At 34.5% G+C, this 20,764-nt stretch overlaps 2 protein-coding genes across 2 annotated transcripts; both read left to right on the forward strand.

Moving 5' to 3' along the window:
* The first annotated feature begins 2,213 nt into the window (after window positions 1-2,213).
* LOC140878810 (uncharacterized) lies at window positions 2,214-3,191 on the forward strand. The gene has a single exon (XM_073282436.1). The coding sequence runs from the start codon at window positions 2,214-2,216 to the stop codon at window positions 3,189-3,191; it is 978 nt and encodes a 325-aa protein (XP_073138537.1).
* Window positions 3,192-8,713: 5,522 nt separating this feature from the next.
* Window positions 8,714-10,451, forward strand: LOC140878811 (uncharacterized). Its single transcript, XM_073282437.1, has 6 exons — window positions 8,714-8,718; window positions 8,826-9,002; window positions 9,104-9,211; window positions 9,283-9,346; window positions 9,440-9,538; window positions 10,315-10,451. The coding sequence occupies exons 1-6, from the start codon at window positions 8,714-8,716 to the stop codon at window positions 10,411-10,413; spliced, it is 552 nt and encodes a 183-aa protein (XP_073138538.1). The 3' UTR covers window positions 10,414-10,451.
* The last annotated feature ends 10,313 nt before the right edge of the window (window positions 10,452-20,764 follow it).

A 20,764-nucleotide genomic window follows, 5' to 3' on the forward strand; every position in this document is an offset into this window, starting at 1 on the left:
CGCGGGCTTCACTAATTAATTTGGACAGTATTTTACTTCGGCATACTATTATTGATGAAGTAAAAAGTAAAAAAATTAATATTTTTTATTATAATTGATGAAATAAAAGGATTAACCGGATATTTTGACCTTCCTAACTTTTTCAACACTTGTGAAAAAACAAAACTCGATCCGATCCCCTTTCTTCTTCGTCGTGGGAAAGAAAACCTAGGTGCTCGATCCCTTTCTTCTTCAGCCGCCCACCATCAACCACCACCGGGAACCGACGCCAACGCCCTATTTCAAAAGCAAAAGGTCTGAATCTCTCTATTTTTGTTTCAATTTAGGTAAAGTGGAATGCATATGCTGCTGCATTTTGAGTTCCGTTTTCTGGTCTTCAAGTGTCAATCTTTGCCTCTTATTTCCTTTTTTTATTGTTTCTTAACCTTTAAAAAAAATGAAAATTTAAATGGAGCAAGTTTTTTTCTTGATGTTTCCTCCTTTTTGGTTGGGTTATAGAGTGGCAGTGTTGTGTGTAGAATGTGATGATGGCCTCCTTTTGAACCTCTTTTTGGTGTGTAGTGTGGCCTCTCTTGCTTTTCTTTTTCCCGCTTTTTCAGCGTTACTGTTGGGTCTACTATATAGTTCGATAGCTTCGGAACTGCATTATGCATCTTTACAGGCTTTGTTAGTCAAAAGAAAATTTAGAATATCAGAAAAGGTTGATGATCGATCCCTTTTCATTTAAAGAAGTCCCCTTTTTCTCCTCTTTCCCTTTGTATATTCAACTTTCTTGTGTGTCTTGTTTTATCTGAACTTGCGTTACTAGTTGGTTTTCAATGTTTTCTTGTTTTGCTTTCATTCACTTATTCTTGCCACTTCCCTCTTCCTGTCTCCCTTCTTTTGGCTCATCTCATACTCTTAGGTCTTGGCTTTGGTTTCATAGTTGAATGTGCTGTGTATGTATGATAGTAGCCGCATTTGGTTAACTTGTCTGAAATCCCCGAATGGATAACACATTTTCCAAATGTAACAAAATACTTCTCTATTGATTCATTCAACTCAAATATTAGCCATCATTAATTTCGTCTTGATTAAAATATTTTAGAGATTGAACGACATGCATTATAAATTTGTGCCTAATTAGTATAAATGCTTGACGATCGGGTGAGTCGTGTGTGTCTCCAGGGGGCATTGAAGTGCTAATTATCCATACTTGTTTGTATGGTTATAACATCTTGTCATGATAGGAAGTAAAGTAAAGCCACCTATTCTATTCTTTTCTATTCTATTCTATTCTATTTTATGCCATTGTGGTTAGTAGCAGCTTTGGTCTTTGGTTAGAGAGTTTTTCATGTAGGGGCTTGGGGACAAGTTAAGTAACGTGTAAGGGTTTGATGCAAAATAGAATGGGAAAGTGATACTGAGTACATGACAGTCTGAATCTAGGAAACACTGAAAAAAAGTTACCTATCAATTCGTTTGGTCTTTGGAGTGTTGGATCCCAGCACTGGGACATGCCTGAATCATTCCACAATATAATGCTAGTAAATTATTTTATGTTGCTTTCTTTGCTAAACAATCTACTGTTCTGATAGTTACCACTCCATCTGGTTTTTTTTTTTGGTTTTCCAACACTATAGCTTTTGTTGCTTCAACAACAATTTGACAAGTATTTATTATTTCCCCTCTCCTTACACATACAAACAGTACTTATTCTGTTTTGCTGATTCAACTTGTGTCGTACAGTATTTAATTTCCTCCTATTAACTTACTTGATTTAAAAAAGATGCAACTTTCCCTTGTAAAACGCAGGTTTACTCAATATGACATGTTATTCTCTTGACAAATTAATATTTTGCATATTATATTTTTTATTTCTGTTCACTAGTAAAATTAATTTTCAGTTTCTACTTTGCAACCAAAAGTATTCATTCTTGATTTTGAAAAAAGTTTCCTGTATTTGAGCTTGGCTCAGTCATATTTGAATTTAAAATTGTTTTTTGGAAATATTCCTAAAATTAGCATTGATTTTTGGAGTCACATTGATGTTTTGCGCTATAGAGGTGGTTGTAAGCCATCCATATTTAAAAAAATCCATTTGGTTTTAAAAACCAAGTAACTAGTGCTTGAAGTGGAAATCATTCATGATTCTTGTATATTAATCTTTTAGTATATGTTATTATATATAAATTTCATAAATTTAATTGTTTGTTGAAGATAAGTTGTGAATTATGGATAAATCTTGGATTCGCTCGGATAGAAGATCTAAACAGTATGAGGAGGGTGTTGAACAGTTCATCAGCAGTTGTTTGCAAAATATCCATGTTGACCCCAATTTAATTCATTGTCCTTGTTGCAAATGTATAAATCTGAAAAAAGGACCGGTTACGTCCATTCGAGAACATCTTTTTTTTCATGGTTTTAGTCAAAATTATGTCAATTGGATTTGGCATGGCGAGTCTGCCGAAAATGATAGAGTAAATTGGAGTACCAACCAGGATCCAACTGATGATTATCACAAAGACTTTGAAACAACTAATATGTGTGAGGCAGCATACGAGAACTACACAGAAAATCCAGAAGCATTTGTGAAGGTTTTGGAGGACGCAGAGAAACCATTGTACAATGGATGTAAGCGTTACACAAAGTTGAGTGCACTAGTGAAACTGTACAATACCAAAGCAAGGCATGGGATGAGTGATGCTCTATTTTCAGATCTATTAATAGATTTTGGGGATATGCTACCAGATAATCACAATCTGCCATCCTCAACGTATGATGCAAAAAAGACATTGAGTTGTTTGTCGTTGAGTCATGAAAAGATCCATGCTTGTTCCAATGATTGCATCCTTTATAGAAAACAATATAAAGACTGTGTAAGCTGCCCTAAATGTGGCTTGTCACGTTGGAAGCTAACCAAGAAGAACATTGAGAAGAAAGGTGTTCCTGCCAAGGTGATGTGGTATTTTCCCCCCATACCAAGATTCAAACGTATGTATAAATCTTTAGAGACCTCAAAAAATTTAACTTGGCATAAAGAAACCACAAGAGTTGCTGGTCAGTTACGACATCCATCTGATTCACCATCTTGGAGGTTGGTTGATCATATGTGGCCCGACTTTGAAAGTGAGCCAAGAAATCTTCGCTTAGCACTTGCAGCTGATGGCATTAATCCTCATAGCAAACTTAGTAGTCGGTACAGCTGCTAGCCAGTCATGTTGGCCACATATAATCTGCCTCCAAACATGTGCATGAAGAGGAAATTCATCATGTTAACTATGCTCATTTCTGGACCTAAACAGCCAGGTAACGATATAGATGTCTACCTTGATGTGCTAGTTGAAGATTTGCAACGATTGTGGGAAGGAGTTGATGGTGTCTATGATGCTTATCGAAAACAGTTTTTCACTCTTAAAGCAGTTTTATTATGGACCATCAATGACTTTCCTGCCTATGGTAACCTTAGTGGATGTACTAAACATGGTTATTTTGCATGTCCAGTATGCGGAGAAAATACTTATGCAAAGCATTTGGAAAATGGGAGGAAAATGTCATTTTTTGGTCATAGACGATTCTTACCACGGTTTCATCCCTATCGGAGGCAAACTAAGGAGTTCAATGGCGTAGAAGAACATGGAGAAACACCTACACCATTATCTAGGGTTATGTTATATGACAAGCTTTCGAACATAAAGTGTGAGTTTGGAAAGAAGATCAGTGTGAAAGGTAAAAAAAGAAAGAAGGAGAAGGAGAATAATGTGGAAGGCAGTACAGAGGAAAAGGATTTAGGAGCAACAGATTTCAGAAAATGTTGGAAGAAGAAGTCAATTTTTTTCAATCTTCCTTATTGGAAACACCTACATGTTAGACATTGTCTCGATGTGATGCACATCGAGAAGAATGTTTTTGAATCCCTCATTAATACTTTGATGAATGTTAAAGGAAAAACTAAGGACAATGTGGCAGCTAGGTTGGACATGCTTCAAATGGGAGTTAGGCCTGAATTGAGACCTAAATTTGGTGAGAAAAAAACATATCTTCCTCCTAGTTCATGCTCATTCACAAAAAAAGAGAAGTTACAAGTGTGCCAATCATTAATGGATATAAAAGTTCCAGAAGGTTACTCATCGAACATGAAGAATCTTGTGTTCATGTCTGAGCTGAAGTTGTCTGGCTTGAAATCTCATGATTGTCATGTTCTAATGCAGCATTTCCTGCCAATACTCATACGTGATGCGCTGCCAAAACATGTTAGATACGCAATCATAAGATTATGCTTCTTCTTCAAAGATATTTGTAGTAAGGTTATAGATGTAGCCAAGTTAGATAAGCTGCAATCTGACTTGGTTGTTACGCTCTGCTTATTGGATCAGTATTTTCCCCCTTCTTTCTTTGATGTTATGGTGCACTTAACAGTCCATCTTGTTCGAGAAGTTCGATTATGTGGACCTGTTTGCTTCCGGTGGATGTATCCATTCGAAAGATGCATGAAAGTGTTTAAGAGTTATGTAGGCAGTCGAAAACATCCTGAAGGTTGCATTGTTCAGAGATATTCAGCAGAAGAAGCAATTGAGTTTTGTTCTGAATACCTCAATGGAGTTGATCCTGTTGGGATCCCTCAATCAATCCGAGACCCCAATTCAAACGTTCCTGGCTTCTTAGCATGTAACACACCAATGACAGTGCGACAAAGTGATATGCTACAAGCACATTTGACTGTGCTGGAAAATACTGGAGAAGTATTTCCCTACATAATGTAAGTTATTGCATTAATACTTAGTTCTGCACTTTTTTTATCTGTCAATATCTGCTGTCTTTTAAAAATTAATGGAAAAATATTTCCACAGTGAAAACAAGACCTTTCTGAAATCGATATTTCCGAAAAAAGAGAAAGATGAAAGATGGATACAAGATGCCCACAATAAGAGGTTCATTGACTGGTTTCGTGCAAAGGTTGGGTGGATGAATAAATATTTTTTGAAGCATTTTGCGGTAAGTTGCATCTACTATTTTAATCACTCATTCAAATTAAATAAATTTCAGGTGGCTGCTGAAATAGACAGCCGCAATGGTGGAACGACATCGACATTGACATGGTTGGCTCATGGACCACGCTCCCAAGTCATCAAGTATAGTAGTTATGTGGTAAATAGCAATTTATACCAGACAAAGGCGCGAGATGATGAGAGAGTTTGCCAAAACAGTGGGGTTTCTCTAGTTGCAAACACCATGCTTGTTAGTAGTGCCAAAGATAAAAATCCTTTGATGGCTGATGTGTCTTTCTATGGAGTGATTGAAGAAATATGGGAGTTGGACTATCATCAATTTCAAGTTCCACTTTTCAAGTGTGCTTGGGTTACGAATGACAAAGGAGTAATAAACAACGAAGAATGTGGCTTCACCTTGGTCAATTTGAACAAAAGAGGGCACATGAATGATGAATTTGTCCTTGCAAGTCAAGTCAATCAAGTCTTTTATATTGATGACCCAGCAAGAAAAGGATGGTCTATTGTGCTCCCAGTGCCAAATAGGTGTTATGAGGGGGAGGATGATTGTTCGACTAATATTCCCGAGACCCGACCAATTGACAATGTTGTTACTCATGAAATTCCCGTTCATGGAAGATACTTTAGAACAGAACACGAGGGTGTCTGGGAAGCGAACAGAAAAAATGATGTTTTGCACTTTTATATCATTTTTTGTTATGTATGAGTAAAGACACTCTATGTACTTCAAAAATTTATGTTATGAACTTTTATTAGTTTTATTATTGTTATTATTAATGTTTATGTTATGAACTCTCCTGTCCCTTCCTTATGTTTATGTATATGTTATTATGTCTTTTGTTATTATTTATCATGTTTATGTTTATATTTATGTTATCATTATATGTTAATAGTGGTTTGAATATTCTTATGCAGTGGACAACACATATAATGAGTAAGAGAAGGCAGAAAAATAAAGCTGCAATTGAGGAGATGCATGGATTAAGTGTTGGTAAGACTCGTGAAGATGCAGAGCCACATGCACTTACTAATGGAGAAGAACAAGTAGATGTGCAAAAGAACAAGCGAGGTCGTACAATGATGGCTAAGCAAACTGCTGCTGCAAGATGGGGAAAAAAATCAAAGATTGACTATAATGACTTGGGGCGGCCAACATACAACGCAAATGGGAGGGCACTTCAATCATACATTGGCTCCATTGCTAGATCCATGGTGCCAATCAATATAAAGTCTTGGCCTGATGTTCCAGAAAACATAAAACAGAAGGTTTGGGAAGAGATATCGGTAAGTTTATCTTCCAAACATAATAAATATGAACATTAATTGGTTCATTGTTGTATTACTCTATAGATTGACTGTTTTCTTGTCTATACACATAAATTTTCTTTATGGGATTGAATCCATTCGATTCAATCATTCAACTAACATATTTTATTTTCAGAATGTCTTTGAAGTAGCGCCACAAAGCCAGTCAGCTGTGATGAGTTCAGCAGCTCAAAAATGGAGAGATTTTAAAAACAAATTGACTAGTAGATATGTCTGGCCCAACAGACATAATCCTGAAACGTTGATTTCTCCACCAAGTCAATATCAGCTACCAGTAGCAGATTGGAAGGCTTTTGTGGATGCCAGACTACATCCATCATGGGAGGTACTTTAAGAATTTCCATGTTTATTTTAATAATGACTAATTTCCGTACTTAACTGAAGTAAATTATGATATAGATTACTCATGAAAAGCAAAAATACCGGACCAAGCATTGTAAATATCACCATAGACTATCTCGAAAAGGTTACATTGGCTTGGAGGCTGAGCTGGTAAGCTTTGAGTCATTCGATTGTCATTTTTTCGTGTATAATACACTGTCTTATTTTTTTGAATATACGTACTTGTATATATTTATCTGTTAATCACATTTGGTGTCCATAATTCTCCTCTATGTTGTTTTTGAAAATATTTTGATAGCCCTTCAGTTAAGATTCTGAATTTTTGAATTGCAGAAGGAAAAAAATATAATTGCCAAAGATGAAGAAGTTGACAGATCAATTCTTTGGCGCAAAGCTCGGGAAGACAAAGCTGGAAAAATTACAAATACAGAGACATCAGAAATCGATGCAAAAATTGTAAATTTTTAACTTTATCGATTTCCATAATGCCTTCATATATATATCTCTTGGATTGATTTTTTATGTTTATAAATGTAGGATGACTTGTTGGAAAAGAAGGAGAGTGGAGAGTTCAAAGTTTCTGGAATGAATGATGTCCTAACCATTGCATTAGGCAGCCAGGAACATTATGGGAGGGTTCGAGGTGTCGGCGGATTTGTAACACCTCAATTTTTCTTTAAAACTCCTAGAAAGAAAAGGGAATCAGTCCCTACAACTACGATGGAAATCTCCCAAAAACAGTTGGAAGAGACTAAACTTTTGAAGGAGGAGTTGGAGAAATTGAAGGCGCAGCTTGCTGCTGTTATGCCAATCATCACCGATCGAGCTTCTGAGATGGTAGCATCAAACAAGTCATCCGAAATTCAGGGCCCAAATGCATCCAAAAATTTGAACCCAAAGCTGTCTGATGATTTTGAAGGTTTTTATGAATGCGGCCCTCCAGACATGAAGATTATTTATTACTCGATTTCACATGAATTTAAATTTGGTATAGATTATTTGAGGACCAATTCATAGATCATTGATAATGACTTTAAGCCAAGGGACTGATAAAATAATACATATATATATATAACAGTGCATGTGTGGGAAAGGTTACATAGCTCGCCTGTTTTATTTCCCCAAGCGCTGGCTGAAATTCAAATTTGGATGTTTAGTTGACTGGAAGGTTACATAGCCAGCCTGTTTTATTTCCCTTAGCTTAAATAATTGAAGTCAGTTTCAATAATAAGTGCATGTCATATATCACTATATAAGGCCTGCATCATCCCTAACTCACTCAACCATAATCTGTATGTTGGCCATGGCTTACTTGGTAGCTGTTAGTGCAGTACCAGATGAATCAGTCGACCACTTTGGTTGGCCAAAACCGTGGGCGTACCAAGTTTTCTGGTTCTTGAATTATATATGTATATATGATAATTTATTGTTTTTCAAGGGGAAAAAATGCCACCTTGTCGTGAAAACACGTGGAGATGTGGTGGCATATGGCACAATAGTATCAAGTGGAGGTCCAACTGTTACGATTCAAGATCTTCCACTTGGGGAAGAGAACTTCAAGGTGTTGATTGACGTTGTCCTAGATGAAGCAGCAGAGCTTCCAATCCCAATTAATTGTGGACAAATAGTCATGAAGGATTCACTTGGAGCCATCGTTGGTTGGCCAAAAGTGTTGGTAATTTTTCCAAGGACAAAGGTATTTTAAAAGCTTTATTGAATTATATGTTAGCAATTGTCATATATGTTTCTTGGATAATATTTTACTTTATTCTAAATTGTACGAATATTCTAAATTGTAGAAAGAGAAACCTCAACCATTTGCAATTATGGATGTTGCTGGACAGCGTGAAACGTTCATGGAGATTGAAAAAAAGTTACCCATGGCTTGCAAGTATATCTACTCATATGTTGTTAGATTGATGGGCGAAGATGACAACATTTACATAGAGTTTGAGGAATCTATGTTTGGACGTTCTCAAAGCCTACGGTTGATTAGAGAAGATATCGTTCCATTTATGGAGATGAGGGAGATAGGTGCGAGATAGATTTTGGTTTACATGGGGTATGTTATGTTGCACTTAATTTTTTTGTTTGCATATTTAATATTTTGTTTGGTTTGTGTCCATTCTATGATAAATTTTTCACCCATGTATGTAAGATTGAGTGCAGTCACCTCTACAAATATTTGAAGGAAGAAGACCGTACAGATTGCATTTCATTTGTGGATCCTGGACACTTACCTACATGCCCACTTGACAACGATGGCAGTCACTTGTCACAACATATCTCTAACCAGTTGGAAGCGGTTTGTAGAGACAGCGTATGCCTCATCCCATACAACACTGGGTATGATTTTAGTTCTTTATAAATATATAATGGATACTAGTCAATTATTTTATGTTGTTTCTAAACTCGCAAGTTATTCTTTCAACATCACATTTTTTTAGGTACCATTGGATCTTGACCATCGTCAATGTAGCTGAAAATATGATATATTTGTTGGACTCTACAACAAATAGATGCCGAGACGATGCATGGAAAAAGATAGTGATGAAGTACGTAGTATATTATATATGCAGTCACTTATACATATGAAAAAAAATAACTTGTTACTTTTTAAATGTAGTGGGGTCAAGCTGTACAATGCATCGAGGGGTATTCCTAAATGGCCAGGTTTTAAACAACTGACGGTATGTGGTGTGCTTACGTATGAATGACATTAATTGATAGGGAAATATTATTTGGATTGTGATTGATGCAATTGAGTTTCAATTTTATTATAGGGAAATCTGAAACAAAGTGGTGGTGTTGAATGTGGATATTATGTGATGAGGTATATGAAGGAAATAGTTGAATGTGAAGTTCTACGGGTGGAAACGATGGTGAGTTTCAAATTTTAATTTATGCTCTGCTTTATTTCAAAATACGCTTGCCAATTAAGCATAACGTTAGCAATCTGTTAGTGATGGATTTTATTACCATATGGCAAAAGGAATCACATGTGCTTCTGTTAGTGCTTCTGTTAGTGATGGTTTTTCAGCACTATAGCTTCTGTTAGTGATGGTTTCAGCACTATAGCTTCTGAATCACATGTGCTAAAGGATCGAGCGGTAGTTTGCTGTGTCTCAAGCCCTCCCTTGCCTTGTCTCTTGAGCCTAGGCTTCAATGCACTTTCATGCTTTTACATTTTATTTTTGGCTTGGCTTGATAAATTGGGCATCATATGCTAACACAATCTGCTAAGAATCGATCTTGGCAGCAAAGAGGATCTTGAACAACAGTGTCAGCATGCATATGGATTGAAAAAATCTATTTTAAAGTGTCAGCATGCTAACACAATCTGCTAAGAATCTGTTTATGTTTTGAACAAATCTATTTTAAAGTGTCAATATAATCAATTAATTTCAACAGTGTATGGATTGTATTTGGCTTGGCTTGGCTTGGTTTGATAAATTTTTTGTTGAGAACTGATCTTGGCAGCAATGGTATTATTGAATAACATTTTTTGTAGAAAGTTTTAAAACCCATAACAATTAAGCTGATCATACATGTCAGCATGCATACCAAATAGGTTGCTTTTTATTTGTTTTGGATTTCAGTTTGCAACTAGTTGCCTTGTTGGTTTACCGTGACATTCCTATCTTTTTTTGAATTTTAGTTTGCAGGATGCGTCAAGAATAAGGCGTACAGTCAAGAACAATTTGATGAAGTTAGAAGTGAATGGAGTGAATTCGTCTACTCGCATGTAGGTGGTTGAATATGTTATTTCAAATTGGGATAATACTTTGTTTTGAGGAAATACGTGTGGATGTGTACATGTTTAGGTGGTTGAATATGTCATTTGAAATTGGGATAATACTTTTTTTTGAGGAAATACGTGTGGATGTGTACACGTATAGTTTTGATAAAACATGTGTGGGTATGTGCATATAATTTCGGGTTATTTCGGTGGATAGAGTACTTGTTGATTTATGTATGTGTCGTTTTGGGATGGATTTATTAATTATTAGTGTATTTTTAAGTTTCAAAAATATATTTATGGCATTATTGTATCTAAATTTTAATTTATAAAATGTGTTCTATTGCTTCGGCAATTTTAGAATAAACGAAGTAAATCGTTATCTTCTACTTCGTATTTTAATAAAAATACCGAGGTAAAACATATTCTATTACTTCAACAATTTCATTAATAGACGAAAGCATTTTACTACGGTAATATATGAAATTAACGAAGTAAAAGATATTATATCACTTCGTCCGCTAACAAAATTGATGAAGTAAAAGATATTCTATAGCTTCAATAATTCCTTAATAAGCGAAGTAAAAGATCGAATTAACTTCGTATAAACACCGAAGTATAATCATAGTTTTTACTTCATTAAAATCATTAACTACCGAAGTATAAGTATATTTTTGACTTCGTCAATTATGAAATGAGCGAAGTAAAATATATGTTTTTACTTCGGCATCGGTCCAATTCTGCCTCCCAAAAATGACCAAAGACTTCGGTAATTTTTCGTATAAAACTTCGGCGATTCAACGAAGTAAAAACATACCCTATTACTTCACGTGACACTACTTCGGTAAATAAAGGTCCTACGACTTCGGTTATTAACCGAAGTCTTAGGCCATTTTTCTACTAGTGACTTCAGGATTCTGAAAAAAATTTTAATTATCCAATTCATTATTTCAGAAGTGGTAGCATGCACACTAAATAAACGATCTTCAACGGACCCATTTAGATAGATTTTTCCATTTTCTTCTGATGTTCAATCAAATTTTATAATTGAATTGATTAGAGTTAACCTTTTTGTTAATTTGAGTTTCTGAATTTGCGAAATCACTTTTCACTTGGAACAAGATCATGGAATAAACGAACATCCTTCCACTACTTCGTGATTTAGTCAGAACTCTTTATCAATTAATCCTCATTAAACTGTAAAACATTTTGCAAAGAATCCTGAGTGAAAACTAGTCAATTGTTATAAAGTATCAAACACTTCACAGAACAGAATGAATGTATGAATGCAACATACCTAATGATCCTAAAAATGCACATGCATAAAAAGGTGTTGTCGCAGGGTGTTAGGGACAGTCCAGACAACATCTCTGTTCTGTCTATAATGCACACATGCTGAGAGACATCCTGAGATTGAAAAACCTCTTGAAATCCAAAGATTTTGTAAATATATCAGCTAATTGTGTAGAACCCAAAATTTTAATCTACTAAATCGCATGCAATAAATTTAATAAATGTTAAGATTTATTATTTTAAAGTTTAACTGATTTTAATTCTTTATTTGAATTACGTGTTAATAAAATATTAATTATTTATTTACAGAACTTTATTTTACTAACTACTAAATTAATTATTTTAATTGTTTAAGTTTACTCATTTAAATTATTTTATTATACTACTTATTTGTTTTTAAGATTTCAAATGCTTAAGTTTGCTTATTTAAATGATGTAAATTATTTAGTTTATTAGTTTAAATGAGATTAACTAATTTTTTTACTTATTTAAAAATTACTCGAGCTTATGGGATAGTATTTAAATGATTTTAACTATTAAACTTATTTATTTTAAATAACATAAGTTTAACGATTAACTACTTTAAATTATTTTAAATGTCTAGATTATTTATTTAAATTTTTTTAATTGTCCAAATAATTTTAAAGGTTTTTATTTTTGCTTGTATATTTATTAAAATTACTTTTAAACGTTATCCTAGTTTGTTTAAATTATTTTAACCGCTCTATTTATTATTTAAATAATTTATTTATCGCTGTGACATCAAAATATTTAAGTATTAAAAATTAGCATTTTCAAACCCGATAAATAGAATTTAAGTATTTAACTCTTAAATTTTCAAAATTGAGTATTTGCGGGAATTTGGGCCTAACAATATTAAAACACTACATATTATATTTTATGTATTATATTTCCTACCCGCTTAAACTTATGAGTTGATCCGGCCCAAAGCAAATTCCCCAACCCAAAATTCTCGGCCTATTAAAAGAATTACCTCAGCCCAATATCACGCGGCCCTGTACTTTCTTCCCTTCTCCAAGGGAAAAATGAAGGATATAGACCCAGTCTTGTTTTTAATTCAATATATAGACCTCGAATAAAAATACATTATTTTCTCTCTCCTAATTTTCCCATTCTTCTTTCCTTTTTTTTCTTTTTTCCTATTTCTTTCTTTTTTAAACTTGGGTCGACCCAGCCCAAACGGTCGACCCAGCAGGCGGTCGACCATGGTCGACCCAAGCGGTCAACCCAGGCTTGGTCGATCGCTTGGGTCAACCAATGAGCCTGGTCGACCCAAGCGGTCGACCAGGCTGCTGGGTCGACCCAAGTTGTGGTCGACCAGGCTGCTGGGTCGACCCAAGTTGTGGTCGACCAAGCCTGGGTCGACCCCAAACCATTGTATATATATTTTATTGTTTAGTATTATTATTAAAAATATTGGTGGTTTAGTGGTTAGAATCCAGGAGGAAGGAGGAGATCTAGGTTCAAATCTTGGAGAGGAGAGAGGGGAGGGAGGGAACATGAGAGTTATACTTCATTGATTTTTTTTCAAAAAAAATTTATGAAAAGATCAAACTACCCTTAATTGAGATCCTTTGACTGAATTTAAAAGTCAAGAGTACCTTCTATTGAATTAAAAACAAGACCAGACCTTGAATTAAAAACAAAACCAGGCCTATATATTTAAATGGCCCCTTCTCCAAGCCTTTCGGATAGTAGACCCTCTCTCGATTTCCCTCACTCACGATCGGCCTCAGGAGATTTATCCTTCCATTTCCCTTCAAACCTCGACCGCAGCAGCTCCATCTTCCTTTTCGGCGTGGTTTCCCCTGGGCTCGCTATTCGAACTCATTCCGGAATAGCTCGGTCTCGGTCACAGCTCACCGAGTTTCCCCTTCCCTTCCTTTTACTGATTTTTTTATTAAGGCAAGATTATGGGCTTCTTTGGCCACCAAGTTGATTATTACATTGTGTGCTTGTGTTCCTTCTTATATTTGCGAAGTTTTTCTGAGTTTATGAGGATGTCCGTGTCTTTTATGTATTTTTTGAGAAAGCTGCTCGCGTTCTCTGTTTTCCTGGGATTAGCCATTCTAAATCCCTGATTCCTTTTGGTGTGTTGCAAATGCTTGTGATCGAAATGTGTTGTTTTTCATGTGATGGTTAGTTTTGAGTTAGAAGGTTGCTGTGAATGTATTCATTTCTGCCACAGTTCAAATTTCTTTGTGTTTGGGCGTGCGTGGATTGAATTTGGTGTTTCTTGGATGGTGTATTAGGGGCTACCATGGGTGAGAACGTAGCTCACATGGTAGTGCTTAGGGTGTGTTAAAATGGCTTGCAAATGGCGACGTAGGGCTGTCGGCTTGCGTGTTGAATTAGAAAGGGGTTGGTTTCAGGGCAGAGGCTGTTCTCTTTGGGTTATGCTATGCTTGGGGAGCTGTTCTAGTGGTTTGAAAAGGGGCTATGGGTGGTCATTTTGTTAGGTTATAGCTAGAAGCTTAGAGGAGCATGAGTTGAAGGGCTAAATGAGGGTCCAAGTAGGAAGAGCATGCATTATTTTTCTATCAAGAAACAGGGCTGTCCGGGAATGGTGGTTTATGCCAGTGTTATACTCGTGTTTTGGCTTAGATAACGGGTTTGGGAATAGCTTAGGATTCTAGGGGAATGCTGTTTCTAGCGGGGACTAATTTGGTTACGTTTTGGATGAGTTCTAGGCTATTGAAAGCTTGGTACAGGATTTTAGGTGTTAAGTGTTACTGCCCACAAACGTTTTGCCAGGAACTATTGGGTAAAAATGGTACTTTGAGGATGACCTTATAGCTAAGTATAGAGGGCATGGGAACTGTGTTTTCAGGCAGAAGTCGTTTTGACTAAGAATTGTATAAGTTATAAGCTCTGCAAGTGGATTGCTCGGGATACGTCCTAAGTGCCAAAAAGTAATGTCCAGATTTTTAGTTATGGTTTGCCACCTAAATCACCATCCTTGTCAACCATCTTACTTATGTTATTTGAGTATCGAGTAAATATTTACAAGAAGATCATTTTCTTGATCCTGGCTTCCCTTAACAACTCACGGTATGGACGGGTTGGGAGAAATCTTGGCTTCCCTTACCGACTCAGGGTATGGACGGATTGGGAGAAATCCTAGCTTCCCTTACCACTTCATGGGTTTGGATATGCTGAGAGAAATCTTGGCTTCCCTTACCATTTCAGGGTATGGATGGGCTGGGAGAAATCTTGGCTTCCCATACCAACACGGGGTAAGACTATTTGGGAGAAATCCTGACTTCCTTGCCGGCATAGTATACTGCAGTCATTGATCGATCTAAAATAAAGAAAAGGGCCACAATCAAGGATCTAAGTTCACATATCAGTTTATCAGTTTACAGTCCAATTTATTAATTCTCAGTTCAGTCTTTTTAGTCCACATGTTTAGTCTTGCTATGCATTTGCAGTTTAAGTTTAGTTTCAGTTAGATTTAGTCTTGCATGCGATATTTTCAGGATACTCTCTTTGCTAGAGGTTTAGTTAAGGAAAGAAAATGTATTTTCAGTACAAGCTATTTTTAACTGTGTGCGCATGTATATTTATTATTCGTTATTTCACCTCATATTCTTGTTGAGTTTTAAGGCTCACTACATCTGCTTGGTGCAGGTGAGGATGATTTCACAGGGACTGAGGGGCAGGACCTCCAGGGTTGATAGCATCTGGCGGAGCACACCCAATTACTGTCGCTTACTTTACTTTTTTGCATTTGAGATATTTGTAATAATGAATAGTTCACATTTATTTAACTACTAGTGTTAGCAGGGTGTGATTCCCTGCATTTGATACTAGACATGTAAACTTGATAATCCATTCTCACTTCTTTGTTGTTGGGACTGTACCTAAATAGATGTTTATGCTTATCGTGAGATGTTTCTTACCTACTGGGAGTTTTTCTTTTTATTTTGAAATGCTGAGTTGAGACAGGTCGGGTTAAGTATTTATAGATGGGTCATGTCGAAATTTTTTTGAAAAATTATCTATAAATAATAATAATAATAATATCCCGAAATTTCCTCTTTCCCATTTAATTAATTGAACTTGAGGTAAGATTCGTTTCAGTTGGTATCAGAGAGACGGTTCTGTTTTGGGTTGTGCCTACTGCTAGTTGCTGAAATCTAGGGGATCTCGCCTCAAAGTCTTTAAGTTTTAAGTAATTTTATATGTTAAACACATTTGAGTTATTACTTTAAATGTTTTGATGTCATCTTTTTAAAAATATTTTCAAAACTAGGTGTTTAATTTATTTAAATGTGTAGTTCAGTTTGTATTTTTGTTTAAAATTTCTTTTACTAATTTAAAGTGTACCAATCAAATGTTTATTTATTTATTTATTAGCATGCGACTTAAAGTTAAGCAGTGTTGGTGTACCAATATTCCTTCTACTTTCAGATAGTACGTGGAAGTTATTGGAGTTATTAAGTAGTGTTATCAATTTTGAGGAGATGGTAGGAGTTTGTAGAAAAATATTAAACTTGAGTATTAGGAGATATTAATTGTGTGTACTATTATAATTTATTTTCTTATATTGAGTTTTAATCGGATACGAATAGGTGCATAGTTTTCTTAGAAATTGATAGATGTATGTTTTGTCAGTTAAGTTTATTGATCGAAACTCGTGCGAAGATTTGGGGTATGTGTTTTGTATTATATTATGAATAACCTAAGTTTACTTTTGTTTAAGGGACAAATTGGATTTTGGATCATAGGGAATCAGTTATTAATGAGCCTTTTGTTTATATGAACTATTATTCTGATAATTTTTTTTCTTTTTTTGGTGCTTGTATCCATTGCAACATATGCTTTCGAATATCCGAAGTCTTTTTGCACTTCCTTTGTGCATTTATGGAATCGTATGACATCAGTTAACGTTGTATTTTGCTCTTTTGACCTTGGATCAATTTTTTAATAAAATCTTGTTTATATTTCACACTTTTTGAAATTTTTTTCGGTTCTAGAGTCACATGTTGATGTAAGTAAGAGTTACTTTGACTTTATTTTTGGCAATCTACTTATGTTGTGTGGTTGACATCTGATTTTTCCTGGAGACTTTTGTTTTCCTTAATTATTGACTTGTGTGGACTTTTCTCGACTGAAGTTATATTGATTGTCTTGATTGCACTTTGATTGTTCGGGCATGATGTCATTACCCATGGGTGAGTGATCACCAGGTATATTATCTGGTTGTCTCATATCTATTATTCTTGGAGCCTCTATTATTATTCATTCATTCCTAGAATTTAATTATGAGAGTAATTTTCACTTATCCAGATTTCCATCTCCAGTTCGAACATTACTTGTATGTTTGCTTCCTTATATGATTAGGGATGGCAACAGGACGGGTCTGGGGCGGGCTAAACCCGAGACCTGCACCGCCTTCCTTTGGACCCATCCCGCCCCACGAACCTGGCGGGTCCAATCCGGGTTAGACCCGTTGTACCCGCCAAAAATTAAATATTTGTTAATTTATTAAATTAAAAAGTTTAAAAATTAAAAAAATAATTAAATTAAATTTCAAATATATATTGATAATATTTAAGACAAAAGAAGTATTCTAAAAAGTTAAAATTTATCTACTTATTATTTAATTAATAATTATTAGCGAAACAAATATTATAATTATATATTTTTATACTAAACATATCATAATAAAATAAATTCATTTCAATCTAATAATATTATACACTCAAATTATAGCTAAAATATTATTATTTAGTATAAAAATATAATTATACATTATTAATATTACATATATATTTTATATTTATGTGTATAAATGTATATTTTAAATATATATATATTATGATGAGGCAGGTCCGGGGCGGGTTTGGCCAAACCCGAGACCCGCCCCAGATCCACTTGTGAACCCGCTTTGGCGGGTCGACGGGGAGGGTTTGAATTAGTTGAATGAGTTGTTTCATTTTAACAGGATCGTTAAGGGTAAACAGACGATTTGAGTAAGCTGAATGGTTGTTTTAATGATCCGATTAAGACTTGCAGCATATTAAGGAATAAATATTCCCCGTGTAGAATCAATAATTTGGGTGATCTGTCGTGAGATAAGGAAATAGGTTTGTCCCTAGAGACTTTTGGGGTACTTTACTTTTTACATTCCTAGATTTCGTGAATGTCAACCTGTAAGACTAATACACCAACTATGGGCATAGAATGATGAATAGAATATTTAGGATGTTTTCTGGATAAGCTGAAAATTTAGTTACCGATGAAATGATAAGGTATTGGTGGAATAATAAAAAAACATTTACAATCAAATTACAAACTTTTCGAGGTGTTCAATTGTATACCAAGTCCTTGAAATATGAATTCAGGTTGTACATATAATAATTTGGGAATTTTTTGATTTTCAGAATTGCTATTAAGTTGAACTAGGGATTTTGGATATGTCTTCAGTCGATATATAAGAATTGTTTGGTACTTAGAGACCATCTAATCCAATAAGTGGATAATAGCTTATGGTATATTTTGACTTGAAGTGTAATTATGGATTTCTTAGTCGTTGCGTCTGGGATAGAAGAGGTGGATAAATATGTTGGGAAATTTTAATCAAGAGTTGAACTTTCGGTAGAATCAAAGATGTCAAAGATGAACATATAAATTGGTGAATGAATAATTGAGATCTGTTTAGTTGTTCATTTGGACTCTTTATGTTATCGGATAATATCTTGGAACCGAACAACATTTTATGGTTATATTTTTTTTTATCAAGGATTAGATTAGATTTATTTATATAAATGAGTCAGTCAATCCTAAGTAGAGAATAGTTATTTGTTCCACTTGGAGGTTAACTGGACTAGAGTCGTTGCTTAAGGGAATTTTTAATCATCCCCAGAAGCGTTGTGAGCTGTAGTAACTAAGAAAAGGATGAGAATAGTTCAGGATCATTAAGAAAAACACTGCTAATAAGTGGCTTAGGTCTTTGGAATTTTAAAATGGTTGTTAAGTTTTTCTTGAAGGTATTATCGTTCAGTAATACAATTGATTTGGGTATAAATGTATATTAACTTGTTTTGTGGGTCTATATGCAAGTGTTGAGGAGATTGGAAATTTGTTTTACCATTTGGGCGCAGAGTTGTAAGTGATACATGACGTTTCATGTGTCAATGTTGTGGAAGTATGAGTCAGGTCCATCTCATACCTTAATGTCTAACGAAGTAGAATTGTATGGTCCCTTAGCTATCTTATTTAAAATATTTTAGTGTTTAGTTAAGTATTTTGAGAACTTGTGAATATCTCAAGAGCTCGATTCTATATTATATATGTTAAGCCTAATTAGTAAATAGACACTAAGCGTAGTTTCGTTGTGAGGAGGCTTTTAATTTATGATTATGGTCGACATAAATTGTTTACTGGTTTTGGCGGACTCTATTGCTAGAAGTTGTGATTAGGGATTTAAAGCTATTTAACTAAGGAAATTATACGGTATTTTGGAACTTTAGGAGGTGAATTAATCTTAAGGTCGCAGGAGAGTAATGATTTTAAAATTTACCTTAGGCTACAATCACTTGGAAACGTGTAAGAATGGTAAATTTTATATTGCAATAAGAGTTAGTCAAATATTTGATGATATAGATATCAGTAAGTATTAGAGTGCGCGGTGAAAGAAAATTAGAGTCAACTCATGTGGGTGTAAGGTAAGAAAATGTAGTGTTGTATGGTCTAAGTTATTCGAACCTACTTAGTAAGTTTTGAATTTCGAGGAAGAAATTTCATTTAAAGAAGAAAGGAATTGTAGAACCCAATATTCTAATCTACTAAATCGCATGCAATAAATTTAATAAATGTTAAGATTTATTATTTTAAAGTTTAATTGATTTAAATTCTTTATTTCAATTATGTGTTAATAAATATTAATTATTTATTTAAAGAACTTTATTTTACTAACTACTAAATTAATTCTTTTAATTGTTTAAGTTTACTCATTTAAATTATTTTATTATACTACTTATTTATTTTAAAGATTTTAAAGGTTTAAGCTTGCTTATTTAAATGATGTAAATTATTTAGTTTATTCGTTTAAATGAGATTAACTATTTCATTTACTTATTTAAAAAATTACTCGAGCTTATGGGATAGTATTTAAATGATTTTAACTATTAAACTTATTTATTTTAAGTAACATAAGTTTAACGGTTAACTAATTTAAATTATTTTAAATTTTAAATGTCTAGCTTATTTATTTAAATCCTTTTTAATTTACCAAATCATTTTAAAGGTTTTTATTTTCGCTTGTGTATTTATTTTAATTACTTTTAAACGTTATCCTAGTTTGTTTAAACTATTTTAACCGCTCTTTTTATTATTTAAATACTTTATTTATCGCTGTGACATCAAAATATTTAAGTATTGAAAATTAGCATTTTCAAACCCGGTAAATAGAATTTAAGTATTTAACTCCTTCCATTTTCCTTCAAACCTTGGCCGCAGCAGCTCCATCTTCCTTTCCGGCATGGTTTCCCCTGGGCTCGCTATTCGCACTCATTTCGAAATAGCTCGGTCTCGGTCACAGCTCACCGAGTTTCCCCTTCCCTTCCTTTTACTGATTTTTTTTATTAAGGCAAGATTATGGGCTTCTTTGGCCACCAAGTTGATTATTACATTGTGTGCTTGTGTTCCTGCTTATATTTGCGAAGTTTTTCTGAGTTTATGAGGATGTCCGTGTATTTTTTGTATTTTTGAGAAAGCTGCTCGCGTTTTCTATTTTCCTGGGATTAACCGTTCGAAATCTCTGATTCCCTTTGGTGTGTTGCAAATGCTTGTGATCGAAATGTGTTGTTTTTCATGTGATGGTTAGTTGTGACTTGTGAGTTTGAAAGTTGCTATAAATGTATGCATTTCTGCCACAATTCAAATTTCTTTGTGTTTGGGCGTGTGTGGATTGAATCTGGTGTTGCTTGGATGGTGGATTAGGGGCTACCATGGGAGAGAACGTAGATCACATGGTAGTGCTTAGGGTGTATTGAAAATGGCTTGCAAATGGCGATGTAGGGCTGTCGGCTTGCATGCTGAATTAGAA

The sequence above is a fragment of the Henckelia pumila genome, chromosome 2 (genome assembly GCF_033568475.1).
Source record: "Henckelia pumila isolate YLH828 chromosome 2, ASM3356847v2, whole genome shotgun sequence".
NCBI lineage: Eukaryota > Viridiplantae > Streptophyta > Magnoliopsida > Lamiales > Gesneriaceae > Henckelia > Henckelia pumila.

Bases quoted from the DNA above. Each gene is read 5' to 3' on its own strand.
- LOC140878811 (XM_073282437.1), top strand. The intron at 9,212-9,282 runs GTACGTAGTATA...TTTTAAATGTAG, and splicing joins TGGAAAAAGATAGTGATGAA to TGGGGTCAAGCTGTACAATG. The intron at 9,347-9,439 runs GTATGTGGTGTG...ATTTTATTATAG, and splicing joins CAGGTTTTAAACAACTGACG to GGAAATCTGAAACAAAGTGG.
- LOC140878810 (XM_073282436.1), top strand. From the start codon at position 2,214: ATGGATAAATCTTGGATTCGCTCGGATAGAAGATCTAAACAGTATGAG.